The sequence below is a fragment of the Lissotriton vulgaris genome, chromosome 6 (assembly GCF_964263255.1).
Source record: "Lissotriton vulgaris chromosome 6, aLisVul1.2, whole genome shotgun sequence".
NCBI classification, from domain to species: Eukaryota; Metazoa; Chordata; class Amphibia; order Caudata; family Salamandridae; genus Lissotriton; species Lissotriton vulgaris.
In genome coordinates, this window is record NC_141694.1 from 1,779,845,606 (window position 1) to 1,779,869,999 (window position 24,394).

Consider the following 24,394-nt stretch of genomic DNA (forward strand, 5'->3'; position numbering starts at 1 on the left):
CCAATGCAGGAAAGGGGAACTACCGGAAAGAACTAGGAAAAAGCGGGAATGTTTTTGGATTTTCTACTTTGACAGTGTCAAAAGGGGCCTCAATGAGAATATTTCCTGGTATGTGACAGAATAACCCTCCTAAATAGAGCGTATATATAGATGTCACATATTAAATTTTATTGAGAAAGTAGTGATATAAGACCTACTGTTTATCACGCAAAAGTGCAACAAGAACACCACTTAGTAATGGCAGCTGCGGTATCCCGATCACGTGACCGCATTTTTAGGCGCCCCCAATGACGACATACATCTGACTGTAGAGTGGTGTAAACACTCCCTTTAACACTACTGGTTATTGGTTGCCATGGTTTCGATCATGTGTTCAACCTTAGGGCGCCAAAACACCGTATATATGAAACTGGCAGAACAACAACATGTCAGGCTACCCGAGTAGCGCGAGTGCGGGTCCGTTTGGAAGACTTTTGACCTGACGGGAGAGGAACATAAGTAAGTACAGCGTAGCTGGCAATTTGGCAAAGGCGATTACATTTAAAAAGACAAGCGAGCGCTAATAATTGTATTTGACGAGGGTTCATTCTCGTCTATTTCAGAGCATTTAAATTCATATCTCCCCGTGATTAAACATCGAAGGGCGCAGTGTTGTCTCAAGTCGCGCCAATTATCCGCCGTCAGAAGACGCTTTGCGGGAGGAATTTATAATACCCATAAAACAGGTTAGTATCAAAATTCGACAAACCCAATTACAAATCTAAAATTCGTATAAAATAAAAACGTTAGTGAGACAGGGTCTATGTGTTTTGTTTTTGGACCTCTGCAGATATAGATCGGTCTCAAAACACAGAAATACAACGATCGCTCGCATTTATGACTACTGTTAGAGTCGCTACATGACCTTGGGTTCAGGCGTTTTGGATGCAAGGTCAGTAACAAAGTGAAAACATCAGTAAAAAACCTAAATATGTTTTTTCTATACTAAGCATTAGTAAGACAGGGTCTGTTTGTTGTTTATCCCTGGGTCTCTGCAGATAAACATCGGTTTTTTAAACAAATGAACGCAACAACCCTTTACATCTATAACTAGCGGAAAAGTCAGTACCTGATAATATTGGTAAGCATTTTGTACACAATTATTTGATAAACTCCTTTATTAAAATACAATATCTCAGAAAAGTGACAACATTTGTTTTCACTCTGATACAGGAAGTTACATATAAATAAGCCCTGAAATCATTGCTTGAAGCTGGATAGGAGTTCATTGATAAAATTGAAGGTATACTATCCACTAAATCTACGTCTGTTTCTGCTTTAAGTGACAATATTCTCAATCTGTTATGTAGAAATAATCGTGCATATATGAGATAGCCTCAAACGAGGGAGTCTCCTCTGGGAGAAACATACAGTCATATATAGTATTTTATTTTTCCATCCAAGTCTCCTTTTGGCTAAAGTGACAATACCCTGTGGAAAAGGAGCCCAGATTACTACCGATGCCCAGGCCGCTGGCGCAAACCGCCTCTTAGTTCCCATGTTGAATAATTACCAAATAAAGAGACGGGCGCTGGAAGCAGGAATCAAGAACAGAGTTTAATTCTCATGAGGAGAGCCAGTCATTTCGGACACGAAACACAGTGTCTTTCGGGAGGTGCTCTAACAAGTGAGCTGAGACTCTTGCTTTTATACCTTACAAAACACTTGATAGTACAATCAGGACAGTGTGATGCAAAAGAAAGACATCCCTATAATCCTCGTGTCAATCCTACCCCACATATGTTCACAATGGGGACCCTTGACCTGCTGATAAGAGGGGAGGGCAATCACGCAGCTGAGTGTTCCGTAGGATGTGTACGCCTGATCATAGCCCAGGGGGTGGGGTGGCTAGGATCAATAGTGGTTCCTTTGAAGAGGAGTGACTTCATACAATAAGGGCAGTAAATGGTATCTCCTGGCTTAGGCGATGGCCTCGGACATGTGTGGTCAGCCGGACTCGGGGGAAGGGGTCAACAAAGGAGTGGTATTCATGCCTTGTGGGCAATCGAGCGCGGAGGGAAGGCTTGTCAACAGAGGGGCATTCATGGAAGGAAAGGAGGTGTTGGTCAGGCGCGGTCGTGACCCTCAAGGACAGGGCCTTGCAGAAGAAGAAGAAGGTTTGTGACTTGCCCATGTGAGGAGAAGGGAGGGGTAGCCAGGGCGGACACAGGGACGGAGTCACACAGAGAGAGAGAGAGATCTGATGACCCGTACATGAGAGAGCGGGGGCAGTCAGGTGCAGCTGGGGAGGGCTACGTCAGCCAGGGCGAAGGATGCCTCTTCAAGAGGGAATGGGGGGTTTTGTGCGGGTCAAGCAGGAGAGTTGCCTTTCACAGCAGGGTCGCGCAGAGGGAGAGGGTTTCATGGTCTACGCATGAGAGAGGGGGTTTAAGATACGCGCAGGAAAAGGCCATGGTGCCTAGAATGGCTGTACATATGCATAGGGGTATGGGCTCTTACTGGCAGGGTGATACGGTCAATAGTTTACAGTATTCATGGTGCTCACAGGGAGAGGAGTGGGAGAAGAAGGGGAATGAATGCTGTCTATGTACATCAATTTCTTCAACTTTCACAGTCGCCCCTTTTTACATAACAGCAGTCATTTTTGCAATTGATGGGTTTACAGGTGGACAGGCATCGTTGATGAATTAGCATTTTGTCGATACTAACATTTGGCGTACAATCATAGACAGTCGAGGTGATGGGCAGAATGCAGCACATAGGAAATTGCATTTTCGTTGTGTTCCTGACAATTAAACGCACTACATAGTATAAATCCTTCTAACTTAAAGATGTGACCAATGAACAGTTTTGACCAGGTAGTTGAGAGCGGAATTCAGTTCAATACACAAGATTTCTTCGTCACAGTGTCTTTTTATCATTGAGCCATCACTGGTAGGCTCTAGTCCGTGTACTTTCGTTGGCGCTGTTGAGCACCGGCGGGGGAGCTATAGGTCCAGCTCGGTTCTGTCCTTACACGTTGCAGGGTGCGGTCAGTCCTCTGCTGTTAGACCACAGTCCTGTTCCCTAAACAATCCGTTTGGCGGTGCCTTATGCTCGGCACCTATATTTCTGTGGCAACACCCTATTCCCATTTGAAGGCAGTTCTTCCCTTTGGCAAAAAGTCATGCGGAAAAGAGGGTGAGTGTGGTTCAAATAGTCGATAGGAGAGAGAGGGCGGAGTTGGGTCAGAGTTCCTGGGACACACAAAAAGGGACCAAGGGAGCAAAGGATAACAAGCAGGCAGGCCCATCAATCGAGCCCAAAGAAGGGGGACGGAGACTCCAGGCACACGTGGGTTAGCAGACGGAGGGCTTCAAGGCGGCCCGTCATTTTTCATTTTCCACGTTGAAATTGCGGTCTCGTCCCGTATCCTGTTGCTCTGCAGCTCCACCTTTGGTCGAGGTCACACGTGTCCCAAGATCTGCAGTCAGGCTGTACGCCGCATCTGACCCATCTCCTTCGGTGATCGTGAATCTTTGAATAGGTACAAGACAAGGTTTTAGAGAAATGGCAGAAGAAGATATCTACGCATGTGAATTCCTCCCTCAATTCTACGCATTTGGGAGATACGCTCACTGGTCACAGTCAGAGGTCCATTACTAAGCAGTGCATGTGTCAGCATTCCTACTGAGTTCATGGCAGGTTTATTCATCGTCCTATTTATAACTCAAGTGAGGTAAATGAGATTCCCATCAACTGTGCATTACATCATATTCAACATTACGGAGCATTTCCCTTCAGGACTGGCTAACCTTTTCAAACAGGGCGGGGGTGCCATCATCGAGAGTCAGGCAAAACAGGGTTTTCTCGAGGGTCAACAGCTACTCATGGTCATCATGTTTATATCCGGGACAGCAACTGGGGTCTATCAAAAATGGGGCGGGGATGCTTCGGGCGCTTGCGCTTGGGTGCAAAAGGGGGTGGGGCGATCTGGGCATTGGGGTTCAATCTAGACGTTGGCGTTCGTCTCTGAAGAACAGACATAAGGTGCCATTGACATACAGTTCCCCCATAAATGGCCAGATTTGGGGGACTTTAGTCGTCTTACCTGTCCTTTCCTTTTTCAGCCAATTCAAGTTCATTCATTTTGCAGAAAGGAGAGGCAGTAATATGGCGAGATACAATCATTTTAGTTTCGGTCAATTTCGTTGAACACCTTCGCGTTCAATATGTATCAAATCAGACTGGTGCCGGTGGGGCACAATTTTACCAAAAAGAGGGAGAGAAAATAGGGAGACTCTCATAGAGAGTGAGAGTCGTCCGCAATCTAAACGAGCCATTCGGTACACGTATGACATGTAGAGAGAGAGAGAGAGAGAGAGAGAGAGAGAGAGAGAGAGAGAGAGAGAGAGAGAGATAAGAGGGTGGTGAGAGAGAGAGAGAGAGAGAGAGAGAGAGAGAGAGACGTGTACGAAAATAGGTCATTTAGTGCGCTCACAACACAGAACAGTAAAGGTCAGGTAACACGCAGATACAGACAGAGGGAAGACATAAATCCGTACATTATACACACACACAAACTCAGACAAGGAAGACAGCACCTGCATTACACATGTATAAGACATTCACGACAAGACAGGAAACAATTGTTAGCCAACAAAATTTGTTTTATATCCTACGTATCTTTACTATCCTATTTATCTACGTGCTTAGCTCTTTTTACCCTTCCCTCCTTTTTCTTCTCGCTTGTCGCGTCTGCGAGCGTTCCCAATTGCCAATACTCACACCTCGGTTGGTCGATCAGAAATTAACCTGGTCGCGCTAGTTACCCATGGTTGGATCTTAAACCATTTTCAGTTCCTTCCTTTGGTGGGAAGTTCTCCAGGCTGAGGCAACGGCAAGTATTGATCGGGAGAACAGTCCGACAGCTTGGCTATATCTATAAGAGTGTGAGAAAAGGGGGCAGTGCATTTTGAACATCAGCAACATTTCTAACTTCCTAGACGGGTGGTGCCGTGGCAACCCTTACCCGTATATTTTCCTTTGTCCTTTCCCTACCTAGTCAAACGTCCAGTTACATTATTTAATGCGTCATTTCTAGTCAATTTTTCGTCATTCGGTACCTGTCCAATTTCTATGTCAGTCCATCCTCTCAGTCGCTATGTCCTAAGGAGGAACAGTCATGTTAAGTCTACGTCTTTTAAAAACTTATCGTTATGAGGACTATGCACATATTCCCTCCTTCCCTTTTCGTCGGTGGTTTGACCATCGCTCTCCCATATTTCAGCCGACGTTCTGACGTGACCTGCAGAAGGGAGAAAAAAGAAGGGGTGGGGGGCAGCATTCAAAGTACATCAGCATGCAGTAGTCCGAAAATGTTTTTACCTACCACATACTCGACCTATCTCCGCGTACTGCATTTCTTTACCATCTCGGCGTTTAAGCCCAGAGGGACCAGCAAATGTCAGATAGATAATCATTGACGATCTGCGTATCTACATGAGTTACTTGGTCGTAACCCTCTTTGTCGGGTGCAAGGGTGACGGTCAGCTGGCATTTCTGTGGTGTCGTTTTAAGGGTGTCTAAAACACTTTTCTGGCTGCCTGTGACACATAATGTAGCTGCTAAATATCTGATCCTTTTTGATCTACATCTTTCATCATACTTATTCTTCGCTCACAGTAGCAAGACATCCAAAACTCATTAATGCAACTGCTACAACCATGCTTTCTTTTTCAAAATACTTTTAATAAAAAGTGTTGAGGTACAAATACAGGCCTTCAACTCAGTGGGCCGGCTACGAAGCAGATTGAAACTGTACATAAGAAGAAGAAGCTGGTGGCAGTTCATTGCATAAAGTGCAGCAGTGCAATAAAATCGCATTAAACTTCCCTACAGAGCAAGCATGATGCATGTCAGTAATTCATCTTTAATAAATTCATAAATTCATTATCCAATGTTCATTCATTTACCTAAATTATACCAATTCATTTTCCAAATCATAATCAGTACCCACCCTAAGTCAGTTCATTGTCCAAGCACATACTCAATATCCTTCGCATCTACTTTCATTATCCAAAAACTGCATATATATCTCGGGACAAAAAGCTGCGCAATCAGGGTGCAACAAAGTTTATTCAAAACGTCTCATTTTGTGTCGGCGCCATTTTGGGTGGGGTCAGGCGAGTTCCAGCACAGTCAGAATGTCTCCAATGACTCGTGGTTGGACCGGAGCCTTCCGTTGGAAGTTCAAAAAGTTTTGAATCATGTGGTTAACAGTTCTAACAATATGGACCATTAGTCAAAGAGTGGGGAGGGCGGCAACAATTTTCCTACCGGGTCATTCTGGTGTTCCACCGGAACTGAACAAGTCTATGCCGTGGCTGCATTTTAGCCATTTCCAATCCGAGGCTGGCGCCGGCAGGAGTTGCACCGATGTCGTGGTTCCCAGTGAAGGGGGCGGGGGCGCCCATGCGGAGGGATCGGGGTGCCCCCGGCTCTTATAGAATCTTCAAGGTTGAGGAGAGAAGGCATGGAGCGTGTGCCCGTCCTGGGCAGAAGACCGCTTTTTGATGTTGATCCTCTTTAAGTAAGAGCATTGGGGTGTCGCTGGAAGCCTCCACCTGGAGGGAGGTGGGGGAGGCTTGTTCGCGCCGCCTCCCCCTTCCAGCGACCCCGCGCCGTTCCTCGGCTCCGTCGCTTCGACATTGGCCGTGCTGGCTATTGAAGATGGGGGGGTGGTCGGCGGCTGAGGCAAGCAGCCCCCCCTTTTCTCTTGACATGTGGCGGGACTACCTGGAACTGTCCAGGCGTCGACATGTGGCGGGACTACCTGTAACTATGCAGGCGATGGCATGTGGCGGGACTACTTGCAACTGTCAGGCGTTGGGTGTAGTTGCGGCCATTATTGCACAAAGAAATGCCGCCATCCTTGCCTTGGCTTCGCCCATCAACGAAAGCCGGATCGGGTGAGAGAGAGGGGTGGTCGGTGGCCGAGGCAAGACAGCCCCCTCTCTCCCCGCGGCCTGCAGGGCGGCAGAAGAGAAGAGATGGAGAGGTCCTTGTCATTCTTCGGACCGCCTGCCCAACATCATCTCCTACTGACCGTGGCCAGGCGGGCCCCTCGTGCCTCGAGGCCTCGCCTTCCGGATGGGCGTAACCGCGGACCTGTTGCATTTCGGGAGCTTCCGGAATGGGGGTAGGTACCTATTGAATTGTTTCTATTTCATGTGACCGTTATTTTGGGCGTGGCGGGCAATGAGGCAGACATGTTGGGAGCAGGAATAGGCAGTGAAGCCTAGCTACCTCGTGGCTATTTTTGTTGACAAACTTTTCGCCATTTTACATTTCTTATTACGAACTATTTCTAATGTTTCTTATTTTTAGTGAAGTCAAAAGCTCATCAGGGGTTTACTGACTTAGCCTGATTTCTTTTTATTTTTCTTTCTCTTCCTTAGCGTGTTTCGAGCTAAAGTTTTCTGTTAGTAGGGAACGGTGATCACTTCATATTTTTATGTGTCCTTTTCACTAGGGGGTACTTCTGGACGGACCAGACGAGTTCCCTCCAATAAATGGTCCGGGGTGGAACGAGATTATCGATCAAAAAGGGGAACATATATTCCTTCATTAGGGTATCATCCTGGACAGACCGAGCGATGTACTTCCACTTACTAGGGTAGCCTCCTGGACGGACCAGATGGTCTACTTCCACTAAATGGCCCATGAGCGGGGAGCATATGTCCTCCATAAGGGTAGTCTCCTGGGCGGACCATGCGAGCTACCCCCCAAATAACCAAACAGTGGGGAGTGGGTAGGACTGACGAATTCACAAAGGGGCATAACCTACCCTTTACTACTTGCAAAGACTAGATAGAATATTTCTACTCCACGTTGTTTGCAGGCAGAAAATACCTCAAACGAAACAATTCCTGGAACAACAATGTCCAGGCAACCAACCAATCAGTGGGGAGAAAAACAGGCATGACGGATTACAACGGGGACAAACGTCTGCATTACCTGCCCTTCGCTATCCAGAAAGGAAGACAGAATATTTCTACTCGTCTCAGTTTGTAGACAGGGAAGATCTCAAAGAGCAACAATCGATTATTAATCGATTTCAAACAATCCAGTGGGGAGAAAAGTAGGCATGACGGATTACAACGGGGACAAAAGTCTGCATTACCTACCCTTCTCTATCTGCAAAGAGGGACGACGTTCCTATTCGCCGCTGTTTGCAAACAGAGAATGTCTCGTTCTCAAAAGAGAACCAATATGTCAAGTAGCATTCAAAGCTAAATGAACCAATACCAACAATATCAGTATACAAATACCGATTTCAATACAAACAATCAATCAATCAGGTGGATAGAACCACCCTACCAATCAGGCGTAAAAACACCCTACTTAATCTTACCCGGACCGGACCATACGGACAGTTCTTCATCTCCCTCCTCCAGCGCCCGATCGTTCTCTTACTCCATGTAGCATTCCTGTGGGATTCCAGTCAGGACAATAGGTCACTCAAGAGAGGTCCGTTCAGAATTGGTGAAGTTCTTTTGATCGGCAGCCGGGCGAGGGCCCTCTCAAGGCAGGCATACCCCGATCATTTAGATGTTCACTTCTTCGTCTGGATCTCTCTTACCGAACCTTATGTCACTGATGGACCCCGCGTTGGGACGCCAATTGTGGAAAAGGAGCCCAGATTACTACCGATGCCCAGGCCGCTGGCGCAAACCGCCTCTTAGTTCCCATGTTGAATAATTACCAAATAAAGAGACGGGCGCTGGAAGCAGGAATCAAGAACAGAGTTTAATTCTCATGAGGAGAGCCAGTCATTTCGGACACGAAACACAGTGTCTTTCGGGAGGTGCTCTAACAAGTGAGCTGAGACTCTTGCTTTTATACCTTAGAAAACACTTGATAGTACAATCAGGACAGTGTGATGCAAAAGAAAGACATCCCTATAATCCTCGTGTCAATCCTACCCCACATATGTTCACAATGGGGACCCTTGACCTGCTGATAAGAGGGGAGGGCAATCACGCAGCGGAGTGTTCCGTAGGATGTGTACGCCTGATCATAGCCCAGGGGGTGGGGTGGCTAGGATCAATAGTGGTTCCTTTGAAGAGGAGTGACTTCATACAATAAGGGCAGTAAATGGTATCTCCTGGCTTAGGCGATGGCCTCGGACATGTGTGGTCAGCCGGACTCGGGGGAAGGGGTCAACAAAGGAGTGGTATTCATGCCTTGTGGGCAATCGAGCGCGGAGGGAAGGCTTGTCAACAGAGGGGCATTCATGGAAGGAAAGGAGGTGTTGGTCAGGCGCGGTCGTGACCCTCAAGGACAGGGCCTTGCAGAAGAAGAAGAAGGTTTGTGACTTGCCCATGTGAGGAGAAGGGAGGGGTAGCCAGGGCGGACACAGGGACGGAGTCACACAGAGAGAGAGAGAGATCTGATGACCCGTACATGAGAGAGCGGGGCAGTCAGGTGCAGCTGGGGAGGGCTACGTCAGCCAGGGCGAAGGATGCCTCTTCAAGAGGGAATGGGGGGTTTTGTGCGGGTCAAGCAGGAGAGTTGCCTTTCACAGCAGGGTCGCGCAGAGGGAGAGGGTTTCATGGTCTACGCATGAGAGAGGGGGTTTAAGATACGCGCAGGAAAAGGCCATGGTGCCTAGAATGGCTGTACATATGCATAGGGGTATGGGCTCTTACTGGCAGGGTGATACGGTCAATAGTTTACAGTATTCATGGTGCTCACAGGGAGAGGAGTGGGAGAAGAAGGGGAATGAATGCTGTCTATGTACATCAATTTCTTCAACTTTCACAACCCTTAACCTGTTATTTAGTAAAAATTGTGTATATATGAGTTAGTCTTCATCCAATAAGTTTTCTCTAATAATAGCACATAAACTTTGCATTGAATTTTAGATCACCTTTAATGGTATAAAGCTTTACAATAATTAACAAGTTTAGGGTTTTGTGTCTATGATGAGAGCTACAGAGATGCAGGTGCATCGTTTGTTTCAGGTTCAACCACACGAGAATCAAAGTAATTAAAGAATAACATATGTAAATGAATAGTTTCTTTTTGGTTGTACATAGGGCAATGAAATTGATGCAAATGATGTAAAAAAGATATGAATTATGAAGAATAAGTGAAACAAATGTATGTCATTTATCGTTACAGATACCCAACCATGCAGGGGCTATAAAATATTGTTTGTGAATATATGAGTTTTCTGCAAGATAGGTCCTGAGAAAGGCGGTTCCACACTGCCGAAACGCGTCGACCTTGCGTATTAATTCGCACTTTCATCTGCGATCCCTCAGACGCAGAATTAAGAATGAATGCAGTATGTATGTTAAGAATGGGGTGCATGTATTTGTGAGAATGTTCAATTTTTCGTATATTGTTTTCTCTGCATGGAATGGCCTTTTATTGATAGTATTGTAGTATGATATGTTTTATATTATGTGTTTTTGAAAATATATAAATTGATGTGACAAATTGATAAATGAGAAATTTTTGTACTAAGAAATATAACTAAAGTGAGAAAAGAAAAAAATAATAAAATTATAAAGCTCAAAAAAATGTTGATGTTTGCCCTTATGTATTAAAATACAAAAACTAAAGTGTTGGATGTGTACCGTTAAAATTATAGAGGTCAAGGGGGAATATTCTTTGATAGTGTTTTGCTTTTCCTCTCTTTCCCTGACCATTGCAGTAATAATAGAGGGGGTCCCATTCTTATGTTAATACACTCAGTTGTAATATCAGTGGAAATGGCAGGAATTGACCATATGTTTGCATTTTCTAACTGTGGATTTGAAAAAAGGGGCTCCATCCACATATAGACGTAGCAGACAGGACGTTAGAACTTGAAACTACTGCACAGCCCAATAGATAGTTGTAGTAGGACTACATAGTGGTTGCTTGAAACTATTCAGGGGCTCATGTACAGTCCCCTTTCGCTTACCATGCATCTTGTAATTTGATTCTTCACAATCCAGGCCAATTCAAACACCTGTTTCAATTTAGGAGACCACTTTCCTGGAGCAGGCAGACAGCTAGGAACATCCAAAAATGGCATCAAAGTATAAGATGTCTTCTCGGGCATGTCATCAACAGGGAAGCCTCTCTATGTTTTCCTTGTGCATGTGTGGCTGCATATATGTGTATGTGTGCATGCATGTTCAGTATGGAGCTGAAGAGAAGGAGGTGCTAGGACAGCAACTGCAAAGTTACTGGACTATCCTCCCAGAGTGTCAGATACAGATGTATGACGTTACAACGCATGCTTTTACCATGCATGCTGTTACAACACCAGTTTTACAACGCAAACCTTTGCAACGCATAGCGCTTTGGGGTGCTGGATAGTGAATTATTTAATTTACTATTCCAACTCCAGTCCCCATGGACACTAGGGAAGGTGTTGGATAGTAAATTAAATCTATTCCCTATCCTAGAGCGCCCCCCAGCACAATGCGTTGTAATGGTTTTCGTTGTAAAACCTGAGTTGTAATAGCACTGCATTGTAAAAGTTTCGTTGTAAAGGATGTTTCCCGTAAGATACTCTGGGGCAAATGTACCTCCTCAGTTAGCAATGGAGCACTCCCCTCTTGAATGTGTTCCATTCTTGAAGGATGGCAGTAGAATCATATTCTGCACCAACAAAAGGAAGCTATCTGAGTTTATGGCTAAGAGTCCTAGACTTATCAGCTATAGCAATCTAGAAAATGGACCATCTACTATCCTACAAAAACAGCAGTTTCCCTTCTGTCTCAATAGGTTGAGTTGTGACTTCCCCCAGATCATTAACTACTCCTCGTCTGCTGGCTAGAGGCAATGCCACATCCCTGAAACTCTTGGACTAGGAATGTAAGCTTGTGTACTGATTGTACCTTTCTGCCCTTGACAGAGTGAAGTGCATGCAGGCAATAGGTCTTATCCTTTTTCTGTGGCAAAGCACTGTCCCTAGCTCCTTGAAGGTGTGGTCTACATAAAGGGGTCGATTAGGATCGCGGACGGACTTGAGTCCGTTCGCGACCCCAGAGTATGAGGGAACGTCCGCAGGGGCTGCGGCGTTCCCTCATGTGCGATTAGGATGTGACCGCCACCCTGGCGGTCACATCCTGGATATTTAACATTGCGGCGGGTGCTGCTTCAAGCAGCACCCGCCGCAATGTTAAAAGTGCATGTTTTACATTTACATGCACAAAGCGGCAGGCACCGCGCGGTGCCTGCCGCATTGTGCATGTAAATGCTGGGGGGTACCATAGGTACCCCCCATGTGCACCCCCCACCCGCCAACACCCTGGGGGCCCGCAACGGGAAAAACCGCCGCGGAAAAGCATGTTTACTAATGCTTCCTAATTTGGCTGGCGGTGTCTGATAGACACTGCCAGCCAAATGAGAGCTTTTCCGCCGCGGTTGTAATCCGACCGCGGCGGAAAAGCAGCGGACAGAAACCAAGACCCACCAGCCATCGTAATGCGGCGGTGGGTCTTTGGTGACTCCGCAGAGGATTTTCCGCCTCCTCCGGGCCGGAGGTGGCTTCTGCCGGCCCGGAGGAGGCGGAAAATCCTCCATCCTAATCGGCCCCAAAGTATTTAGGACCGGCCGGGGTCTATAACTGCTAAGGCAGGACTAGCAAATCAAATGTTTGTTAGAGGTATGCAAGCGTAATGGTTGTTAGTTCACCTGTGTCATAATGGACCACGTTTGTAGTGAACTGGTGTTCTGTCTCTTTTTAGAGGGCACCACTTTGTCAGTAGGGACTTTCTTGTCTTTGCAAAGAAGGGAATACTTTAGTGTCACTAGGACTACTTTAGCAAAGGAAAAAAGGGAAACTGCTAACCACAGGTTAGTACAGTACTATTAAGTGTGATAGCCATTTAGTTTTTAAAACTTACTCAATAGGGATTCAAACCATAAGTATTAGAAGTTTAGCCAGTTGCCACCCTTCCTAACTGGCGAGATCAAAACACGTGTACATACATCATAATCAAATGTTTCTATAAATATATATTTACATTGACAACGTCTTAACATAAAATCTTTACTTTGACAGAATATGCAAACATTGATTGTGATTAAACAAATTTGCTGTAAGAATATTTGTGGTGTCGCAACTAGAAGTTGCATGACACAGCGCTCCATCTGTCTTTCTAAAGCGGACAAATATGACATGATTGTGCTATGGGAAAAATAACAGTGCCTGTGATACAATACTGGCAACTATCATAACTTGATCAATAATCCATTTCAATTGAGTACTTTTTTTTAAGTCAGTTTGTTAAAGACATTTCAAGTCATGCGATGTTTGATGCATCTTCGTGTCAGGATGCACTAACCTTGTGTTTGGAATCCAAGAGGTGAACTCTTTTGCCTCTCAACCCCTCCACTGCCACCAGATACACAGAAATGTGAGTGCCATGTGTAGAAACAAAGAAAGGAGAATAGAATAAGAGAGAAAACAGACACTCTATATCTCTACATGAGAAGCCTCATTCCAGATAGCACCAACATACAGCAAGGACCACCATAAGCCCCTTATCTGTGAAAGAAAGTTTAGAATACTGCTTCCCTGTATTTTGAAAGCTCCAAGTGTCAAGCTGTACTTCTAGCCCTGCTTCACAACACCTGCTCATAAGAACAGGGATCAGAATGTTTATGGATTTTTATGACAGCAAATTTAGTTTTTCTCCTAAGAACTCTTCCTCCTAGACAATAAGCAATACATGTCAAACCTCTTCAACGGGACAATAAAGGATGAGCTCTTCTTTGGGACAGATTATGGAACCCTTGTTAGGATTTTACTGGTTATCGAACCCTTGTTTGAATTTTAACTTGCATTTAATTAGTCTTCAACTGAATTTATTTCAGCTGTTTGAATATATCAGTTTTTATTTAAGGAACGCCACTAGAAAGCCTTAGTGGGGCCATTTTCAAGGGGCATAGTGGTTAGCATGGTGGATCAGAAAGACCTGTGTTCACTGCTAATTTAAATGTTGGTTCAGACTACAGACGTGTGATAGGTAACCGACTTCAACCTGCTGAGTGGCAACATGAGTCAATCCTATGGAAAAGTAGGCTGTAGCACAGTCTTCCCCTATTTGAGAAGTGTGCCTGCAATGAGGGACAGAGATTATTATATACTCTGTAGTCCATGGGACACATATGAGGTCCATTCTTCAACAGTCACTCCCCAGAGCGCACGTGCTATTCAGAACAATAGACTGAAGCTCAGCAAAGTATTTCCCACAATTAGAGAGAACCTAGTGATGCCAGAAAGCCAAGTAAAGCTGGATACCTCACTTACTGTCTCATTTGCCAGGAGACCTACACCTGTTTGGGCATGAGCCAGACGAAGTTCCCATATTGGAAGGTCCGTCACCTTAGATGGTACTCTTGTAGGTATCTAGTATTAGAGGTATCTAGGTTAAGATAAACCTTCCCCACAAACTGCTCAACCAGGTAACCCCTCTCTGAGTTGCATGTGAGTTCCTTTGGTTTACCGAGGAATCAATCAAACAGCATTTGTAAAGTGCAACACTGTCACACAAAGGGGTATCTGAGAGCTGAGTGTCTCTGTCGACGAGCCAGGTCTTGCGTCTCTTTCTGAAGTCTGCCAGCAAGGGGGCTGAAGCAAACTGGAGGGGAAGGCCATTCCAGGTCTTTGCAGCGATGTAGGAGAAGGCCACTGATGCGGCTGTGGTGAATGCAGGGGTTGTGAGTGAGGGCGAGTGAAGAAGTGTGCAGATGTCTGGAGGGTTGGTGGAAGTTCAGTTGATGGTTGATGTAGGCAGGTGCCAGGTCGTGGAGGGCTTTGTAGGAGTGTGTGAGGATCTTGAACTTGCCTCTCATCTGGATGGGGAGCCAGTGGAGGTCTCTCAGAAGGAGTGCAATGATGGTTCATTTGGGAATGTCCAGGGAAATGGTGCTACAGGAGAGCTAAAGAACGTATGCAAAGGGCATAGGATAGACATTCTGCAGAGCAAAAATCTTCCACTTGTATTTACAGCCACATTCTGATTAGATGGAACAGCAACTTCATGCTACCACTTGCCAATCCTACTGGAAAAGAAGCTAGGAAAGAAGCCTTAAACATTATTGTCGGAAATACAACGTCTCATTAAGACATCCTGTTCGTATACGGGCCATCAACTAGACAGAATGATGTCTGCAGTTAGTTTTCCAGCAAACGAAGATCACATTTTCTGTAACTATATTTGAAAATCCCACTTATATTGGGGATTGGTTAAAACAAACATGATGGTGATCCATATATCATGAAGGATGCAGGGCTACATGGCTGCTTTCAGAGATGGATGGGCTTGACACGAACCAGCCACAACTCCGTGGACCCATTCTAGGCTCGATTTCCTTGAGTGTTTGGCTGATTTGAATTTTTTTGTCAGAGTTGATTTTTATATTCAGCATGTAATGTAGACATGGGGCTCAGAAAATGTGGAGGAAGTCCCACAAATCACATCATTGTGTGAAAGTTGTGGTTGGCCAGTGGTTGACTTGTGTTGTCAACTTACATCCTCAGTTTGTTGTCCATTTGTCATAGTTTGGAGCATCCCTGCAAAGATAGATAGCTAGTCATATTCATGTCATGTTAAATTAAGTGCATGGAGTGTACTAGAAATGCTGGTTCCAATGATACAAACAAAGCCTCCAAGATTCTCCCAGAAGGGTTTGATGTGAGCTACTTTAGCACATTGGATGTGTGATCTAATCTTGTGCTCAAAGGACGGGCCATACACTGGCTACTATTTTATGTTTTCCGGTTTTTCTTTTGTATCACGCACAAGCACCAGCTAGGCAACTTTCAAGCCCACGTTCTGTATCTTCTCACCCAATGCCAAACCAAGTTAATGCAGCTGTTAAGATTGCACATAACACCAATTTAATATGATAGATATATGCTGAATGTTTTTATAATAACTTTAAAGCTCTCAAATATTGTTTCTCTTACTAAGATTGTGTAATATATTTTAATTTCAAATGTCTAATGAATAAGGTTTTACTGTGAATTTCACGCTGTTGTTATTTGTCTTACAAAATGTCAAAAAATATCTTATACTTGATTAATACATGTGCATCAAAAGTGTGCATATTGCTCAAGAAAAGAAAACTAATTTTAGAGATAATGGAATGAAAATCTTTGGTCTAAGAGGAAAACAGACATCTAAAGTGTGGGATAGAGATTGACAGAAGTAACACTGTTTATTATACTATTAATATTACTATCATTACCTCTAGGTCCGGCTAGTCGAAGGAAAGCGAGCCGCTGTGGCCAGCTCGGTTCGCTAGCTGCTTTGAAATATGCTGTTGTCGGACTCTACTTGCTCGTCTTTCTAATCCTTGTTGGAGTCTTTATACTTGCAGGTAAGAAAAAGGATACATATTTCTAAGGTGTTGAGTTTTATTTGGGTTTTTATACTTGCAGGTGAAAAAAAAGATGTATATTTCTAAGGTGTTGATTTTTAATAGGGGTCTTTATACTTTCACATGAGAAAAAAAGACAGACATTTGACTTTTTTTTGCTCTGTGGGATTGCATATGCTTGGTGTGCTGCATTAAGGAGTACCAGTTTAAGTACACCTTTCACATATACAATTTGTCAATGAGAAATGTAAAGATGAAGATCTGACCTGACTGTGGTCCACATATCTTATGTTGGGCTTACTGCTGAGTGCTTAAGCATCATGTTTCTAAGCTATGTTCAGAACTTTATAATTCTGACAAAGGACAGATGTTGATCATCCACTATGACTATAGGTAGTGGTGAATGGTACAAGTACTTATTTGGGAAGGTCTCCAGATCAGGTCTCCTATAATTTTATTTAGGTATCTGTGATTCATGCGGCTACAGTTAACATGTTGACTGATAGGGTGGGGACCAGTTATGTCTGCACATGGGGTATAAGTGAGGAGCTGTGTGGGGGTTCTTTTATAAAAACCTGCTTATGTTTTGTTCAGAGTAGTGTAATTTTCTGCCCATTTTTTTAAAATTACCATATGTTTGCTTCAGTGCATAGTTTTCCATTTGCTTGATCAGGCATCAATCTTTAGGATGCAAACAATTTAATGACCTTTCCTTGTATTATTTTTGAAACATTATATTGATATTTAAATTTTATCGGAATCACAATTTTATTGATCAGTTTTGGCAAGCGTTCTTTATGTTGTTTATTCGCCCATTTGCGACTGGCATAATTACTCTGTAGCAACAAACTTAAGATTGGTGTTTCTTTGTTTTCTGACTCTAAAATGCTTTGTTTCTCATTTTTAATGTCTATTTATGAACTATGACATAAACTAGATGTTGTGGTTCTTTCTTTCTAATATTGTCTGGTAGCCCATTTTTGTAACATCCCTGCAGTTCTGATTTCTCTTTGAATATGTTGGATATGTCCTGTGTTCTTCAATTAAGTTTCTAGGATTCTTCATTAAACCATGCAAGATAGGATCTGATTTTGATTTGATTTTTTTATTGTTGAGTTAGGTGTGTTGTGATCTAGATTCACCCTTTGACTAGTATGCAGCAGAGGTGTCTCTGTTACCTCCTGTTACCAATTCTTGAAAATACCATTAATACAGGCTTTGGCTCTCCCCAGAGGTATACTTTTCTCACTGCATACTATTGACTGTTTAGTGTATCCTTCCATCACCAACAGAGCGCTAGCATTATAATGCATGAGAGACTGCATTACATCTCAAAAGAATACTGAATCTTTGCACATTAGATTCTTTACCTCATAAATGCAGTTCGTGCAGAAAACAATCATTTTGTGTGGTTTTTGTCACTATTCTAGTTTTTTAGCAAATAATATATTACAATTCATAATTTAAGGCAGACCTGTTGGATTTGACCCCAAAATAGGTGGGGTCAAACAAGCTCTGATTCACACCGTTATTGATCCTTTTTGTTGACTCTGTTGGTTTGCCTCAAGATGATGATGAATTCCTCTATTTCCACTGCCTTTAATTAATTCGCCACATCCTCTTTCATTGTTGCAAACCAGGAAGACCTGTTCTGTTATTAAGGGAATTTCTGTAGTTTCCCAACTTAACTGTATGCCCAATTGTTCTTTCTTTAGTCTTTAGAAAATGTCCAGGTTTCAGAAAGATACAATAATTAGGTATCTATTATTATCACTGGGCACAAGGATGTTCAGCTAGGAAATGTAGTAAGGACCTTTTGCTCAAGGTAATCTCATGACATTGTAGTTTTTTCCCCTTTGCAAGTACAATTGTGGTACAGAATCGGTACTTTATGAGAGTTCCATATAACTATATTGTCTTCACTAAGTCCTATTCAGACCCAGAGTTTGTCAATTTAGGACCTGAATCACATTGTTCTAAGAGTAGAATATCTCCTTCATTTCCAGCTCTAAAACAAATAGCAATTTCAATGAGTACTGACACATTTGTCCAGACTGCATCCTTATACACAGAAAAAAGGCTTTGGAAACCTGGTCCTGAGCATAAATACCTACATTTCAGAAACACAGTAGTGTGTTACACTAGGAGAAAGGATCAAGACTCAACTATTCACAGAATAAACTTTGTGAATTGGTCCATAGTCACTACATGTTCAACGTGCTGGTTCCTTCTTCTGTAGAACAGCTACCTGATCTTGGAATACTTAGCACTTGCAATTCTATGCAGACCCACTACAACTAATCTGTAACCCCTCGAAAGGATTTATAATTTTCCCCCTATTATACATATATGAAATCTCTGAAACTTCAAGGTCTCCAGTGCATTGATTTCTTAGGGTACTATTATTTTGTGGACCTGCAAATGGCCAGCAAAATAAAATAAAATGTTTACTTATTATTTTGGAATACAAATATATGTTTTGAAGTACTCTTGAAATAAATGCAATACACAATCAGCATTTTATTGAATAATGCTATCATGACATTCCCTGACATATATGTCTCATATTTAGACTTTCTCGTTGTCCCAGTCTCTAGAAATTAACATTGACAATTCATGCAGTAAAAACCCAGGTCTATGCACAGTAAACAATGTATTGGTTATTGTGTCCTTGGTATACATATGAAGTTATACATGGGTAACTGGGAATGATAAGTTACTTTTTATATAGATCTTCACATCACTTGTCTGTTCTTACTATGCGCTGTAGATAACAGCAGTTACTATGACCCCTTTTAATCCGCCTCTTACTACACAAAGAGACTGGGAAGTTTAGCACTGCTGTAGGACTTGTCTAGCTATACAACATTTCACACGTGTATGACAGTTGGAACCCTTGTGTCTCATGGATATAGAAAGATATTGGAAAAGATACCTCACTCACATTTTAACCCCATTCTCTGCAGGGCGTTTTCACCTGCTGTGCGGGGGGGGGGCACGCGGCGCCACTGTGAGTGTGACAAGCTCGGCTCGTCATGAGGCACAGTGGAACTGCACTCATGACGAGCAGAGCTCGTCACGACCACACCCGTTTTGGAACATTCAGCACAGCGGGGAAATTATCCCCTCGTGGGAACGTTCCAGCTGTCATGACGAGCTCAGCTCGTCATGAGTGCAGCTCAACCGTGCCTCATAACGAGCTGAACTCGTCATGAGCACGCAACAGGTTAAAGGGATTGTTCATCAATGGTGCTTCATCATTGGTCTGTTGCAACAACTGCAAAAAGAGGACCAACTGGGTTCCCCCACTGCCACATTCCCGTGACGAAAGGGAAGTGCCACCCCTTTACAACCAGGAAGAGAATCAAAACCAAAGGCAAGGTTTATTATTACACATCAGTATCACAGATATGAGAGCGTTATGCATCTATACCAGATGATGCATGATTCATTGCTCTATAAGGAGGGCTCTCTTAAGCTGTGACAAAGGCCACTGAACTGATTGAGAACATTTGCCAATACTTGTTGGAAGATAGTGTATGTGCGAAACATTCATTTCGACAGAGATTCAACAATTCTCCTTTTTAACCTTACTCAGGACACACCCTAATAAAGGAGACATTTTTGGCAATTTTTATAATATCTTATATCTGGATCCCTGCAATTATCCATTGTAATTAATTGAGAAGTGTCTCAAAAGGTTGAATTGGTCCCAGAGGTACTTACCTACTCGGATGGGAGAAAGTCTCCAATTATGAAGCGTACCAAAAAATGTGAGTTGGGTGTTCTTTTCCAATATATTTAATACCCATGACACGAGGCTGTAATAATTAAAAGATTGTACAACTGTTGTCCTCTTTTGTGCTACTTTAATGATAGTCTGGGAAGGATGGAAAGTGGAGTAGCCTATACCAGAATTAGGAAATCATAAATGTGACAATGGACATTATCAGGTCCCGTTTCCTCTACGGTGTTGGTCAGACGCCCGTCTGACATCATAATTAGGACCTAAGTGTCTGCAAAGTTGCAACAGTTTTCATCTAGAAATGGGTTAACGTTTTATCCAGTTTTTTAACTTTACAAGGAATGGGGACTTTTCAGATTTTCCCTAAAAAATATTTGGGGGCAACCCCCTATAATTTTCTTGCAAGAAATTGTTTCAAGGAAAATCCTTCTAAAAAATGTAAATGTGTGGTGTTTTTGTCGAGAATTGAAGTTTTGTGACGTTGACAAGCTTGCGTTAGCAAACCTCTTTGTCGAACAGAGGATTTTACACACGCCTTTTAAAACTATCTGCTTATTTATGTTGCTTTGTGTGTTATTAGAGTGTTTTTGTGCCCATCTGTGAAGTCACTGCTAAATAATGGATGCTATGAATTGTTATAAACAGGTCCATGCCTGCCTTAATTTCATGCAGATTACAGATGTGTGATGGTAGGTCTGTAAACTCATGCCACAGTCGTGCTCTAATGAAAAAGTCAAATGAGCTCCATATGCTGGGCTTGTCCTGTGCGACTGCAAACATGTCATACCCAAGCACCTGACGCGCAAGGGCGGCCTACGCTTGGGGTGTCACCAGAACTAATGTGGGCTGGGCACAGTTAGTAACTGTTGGCAGCTTTCCTATTCTCTATCCATTGCTTGCTGAGATCATAAACCCTGCCTAGAATCCTCCCTTGGAGGTTTGTGAGCTCTTTTTGTGGGCACATCTATGAGACAAGAATGTTTCCAGCATTTTTTAACTGCACTTACTCAACTTAAGCCCTTCAGAACATGATTGCAAGATTATCCATTAACTGGACTGTGCCCAACCCTTGTCTCAACATTCTAGGACAAGCATTGTCTATTTGTTTAATAGATCTTGGAGAGGCCCCCGCTCCCTTTCATTCACTCGAGGAAGTGCTGGAGTGATACCAGAGACCTTGCTGGACTGGTGTGATTGTAATATGGTGTGCACAGTGACAGACAAAGATGTTGGTTAATCTGTTCCTAAAGTGGCCTCCTCAGAGTTTGAAGATGCACAGCATGATATTATTTTCCATCGCTCAGTATACTTGGGTGTCCAGTCAGATCAATGCCAGGGTGTTGGCTATCCACATAACATAAATTTCTATCCCAGGAGCCTAGGTATAAAATGTTTTACACTCTCTGTGGTTCTTTTAAAATATGTGCATGATCCGGCCTTATTGGAAAGAAGTTGAACATCCTTGCATTGTTAATAGGCAGGTAATGAGGATGTTAGAAAATATTTCAGAAGTTAGGATGGAGTGAGATTAGGAAAGAAACATCTTTTGTGCTGAACTAGAGAAGGCAAAGAAAGCAAGGTCAGTTCTAGGGTGTAACAAATATTAACAAGAGATGCCTGGTCAAGGAGAGATGTGTGCTGTTCTGAGACTAAGTGCAAACGAAGATCATGGACCAAAAACAAGAAATTACACTAGGCTGGAAAAACTCCCATCAGCCCACCATAGTGGCGGAATCTCATCACGTGGGATACGGATGGTGGATCCAAATCTCGCCCAACCCATCTGTTGATGGTGCAGAGATGGATTACCGAGGTAACCTTCTAGCCACAGTGTATTTCAAGTGGTACTGATGATGTGCAGTACTAAGTAAAAAGTGAGTGAAAAAGTGAAACTAAAATTGACTACCAGAGCAGAAAATATGTTTAATAGGCACTGTTCTAGTGTCCAAATTAAGAACACGCCTAAATAGTTTGAAGTTATAATTTTGTGGTGCGCGGGGCAGTGGGGTCAACATGTTTCAGCTGTTCGGAATGAAGTCTCCAGCTTTCTTCAGGACCGTGATTTAATAGCGACTGCAGAGTAAGTATGTGCAAAAATTATACAGTATTGAATCAAAATACTCCTACCAGGAACTTGAATCCCCAATGTAAACCGGTGGAAAATTAAATGGCTCGTCCTTTTCCTAAAAAGACAGAAAGATAGTGCACACAAAATATATAATGTCAAAACAGTGTCCACTCTGATCCCCGAATGACAGAAAAAACAGAACAAACAACACATACATAGCAAGGAGCAAATAGTATCCTCGCTTCACAGGGGGCTAATGTCCTCCTGGTTCAAAATGATTTTTTTTTTATCATGAGCTGTTATAAAAGTTTTCTACTCACCCAGCGTTATGTGGGAAATAACCTCACCTCACCCGGCACCCGCTCGAGACGAAATGAGGCCCCGCTCTGTTAGAATGGAAGATATAGATTTAATGGATATATATACTACCGCAAACACAACTAGAATACGGTGGATAGCTATGTCGCTTATTTACTTCCAAATATTATAACTAAACTCAGTTGTTTCCAAGGGTCGACATCTCCCCACCGGATCTATGGTCAAAACAATGCTAGTCCAGACGAAATTATTTACGCAGAAATCAATCTAGCAGAAGAGTGGTAAAGTATATAGTGGCTAAACTACAGGTTTGTTGGGGGTCTGTAGGAGCCTACCTGTCCGTCGGTACCTCTCGCCGGCTTCCGAGTGGGAGTGGATGTAACGGACAGGTAGTCAGCGCGCCCTTTTATTCAAATGCTAATTGGGTAATTGGTATCACTTGTGTGTCCTACAAGATACCAATCGCTTCATTAATAGAAACATTGATCGAAAGAGCATGTGCGAGTAAGGTACGCACTAGCACACAGGGCATGCGTGGTGCGATTAGAAAACTGATTGGAATCTGAGACGAACTGTCACTGGCGGCGCATGCGTGATGCGGATAAAGGAGTAATTCCTCACACATGCGCACGATGTTGCAATGCCGCCTACTGTGATAAAGTGTGATCTTAAGTTAGTATTTCCATAGAGGCGAGTCGGGGTGCGGCCGCACCTCAATCAAATATCAAACCCTATGGAATAAGGTGACTGTATTTATCACGGACAGATCAATGCCTCAATCTATAGTGGTAAAACCGAGAGGCCGGTGGTATTTAGGTGTTCAATAACCGTTCCCCAACAGGGAGCAGCGAAGTGATTGGTGATGTTAACTATGCTCACCAGAAGAGCAATGGTATATGCATTCATCATATCAATTTTCAGTCAGCAATAGCCTGCAGTTTGGCCCATATGGCGCTATTAGTGCAATCCAGTTGTTATTCATATATGGGCTGAAGTACAGTGAACATGAACATTTATTTGTAGACCAAGATGTTATAGTGATGTCCACGGAATATCGTCGTTAAGGCCCTTATTGTCACTTTTAAGTGAGAAAATCCATTTTTGTTCCTTAATAAATAGGAACATGGATACATCACTAATGTGGGGTGGGATAAAGGGCTGTTCTAGAATAATCCACTTTATATCTTCAGTTGTGCGTTTATGAGTAAGAAAGTGATCAGTCAGTCTTGTCGACTGTTTGCGGCATCGGATCGTGCTTTTGTGTTCCCCGATTCCTAATTTAATTTGCCTGGTGGTGTATCCAATATACCTCAAGGAACATGGGCAGGTTATCATATAAATGACTCTTTCTGTATTGCAATTTGTGTGTTTTCTGAGGAGCCACATTTTGCCTGTTCCTAAGTCAATCCTTTCATTCTTGAAGGTTTGAGGGCAGGCACTGCATGAGCCACATGGGTAGTGGCCCTGTACCGGTGGAAGGTCCCAAAGTGTTGTAGGTCTGTCCTTCTCTTGAGTTCTAGGTCTGGTATGTACCAGGCTATCACGTAGACTGGGTGCTCTTCTAAAAGAGAACAGAGGTAGTTGGATATTGTCATCAGTTATGTTCAGAATACTCCAATGCTTACGTACTGTATTCTGAATTTTATTTGACAGCACATTTATTTATTGCTTACAAATGTGAGTCTGTCCAGTGGTGGTTTCTGAGGTCGCTTTTTCAAAAGAGGGGGTAGACAGAGAGGTGGTATGCAAGGTAACTACCCGGACAATTACCAGAATCCGGCCCCATGGTGGCCCCCGGGCCCCTGGGGTTTTCAACCGCCTCCATTTGCACAACATATGAACCCCTATACTCAGCACCCACAGGTCTTTTCAGATCCGTCTTTTTT

At 43.4% G+C, this 24,394-nt stretch overlaps 1 protein-coding gene across 2 annotated transcripts in view; it reads left to right on the plus strand.

The window, feature by feature from the left end:
• Positions 1 to 24,394, plus strand: part of SCARA5 (scavenger receptor class A member 5) — a 1,124,331-nt gene that overhangs the window by 173,525 nt on the left and 926,412 nt on the right. For both annotated transcript variants that reach the window (XM_086928035.1, XM_086928037.1), the window contains exon 3: positions 16,252 to 16,377. In XM_086928035.1, the coding sequence (XP_086784161.1) occupies positions 16,252 to 16,377 (126 nt within the window). The remainder of the gene's footprint in view (positions 1 to 16,251; positions 16,378 to 24,394) is intronic.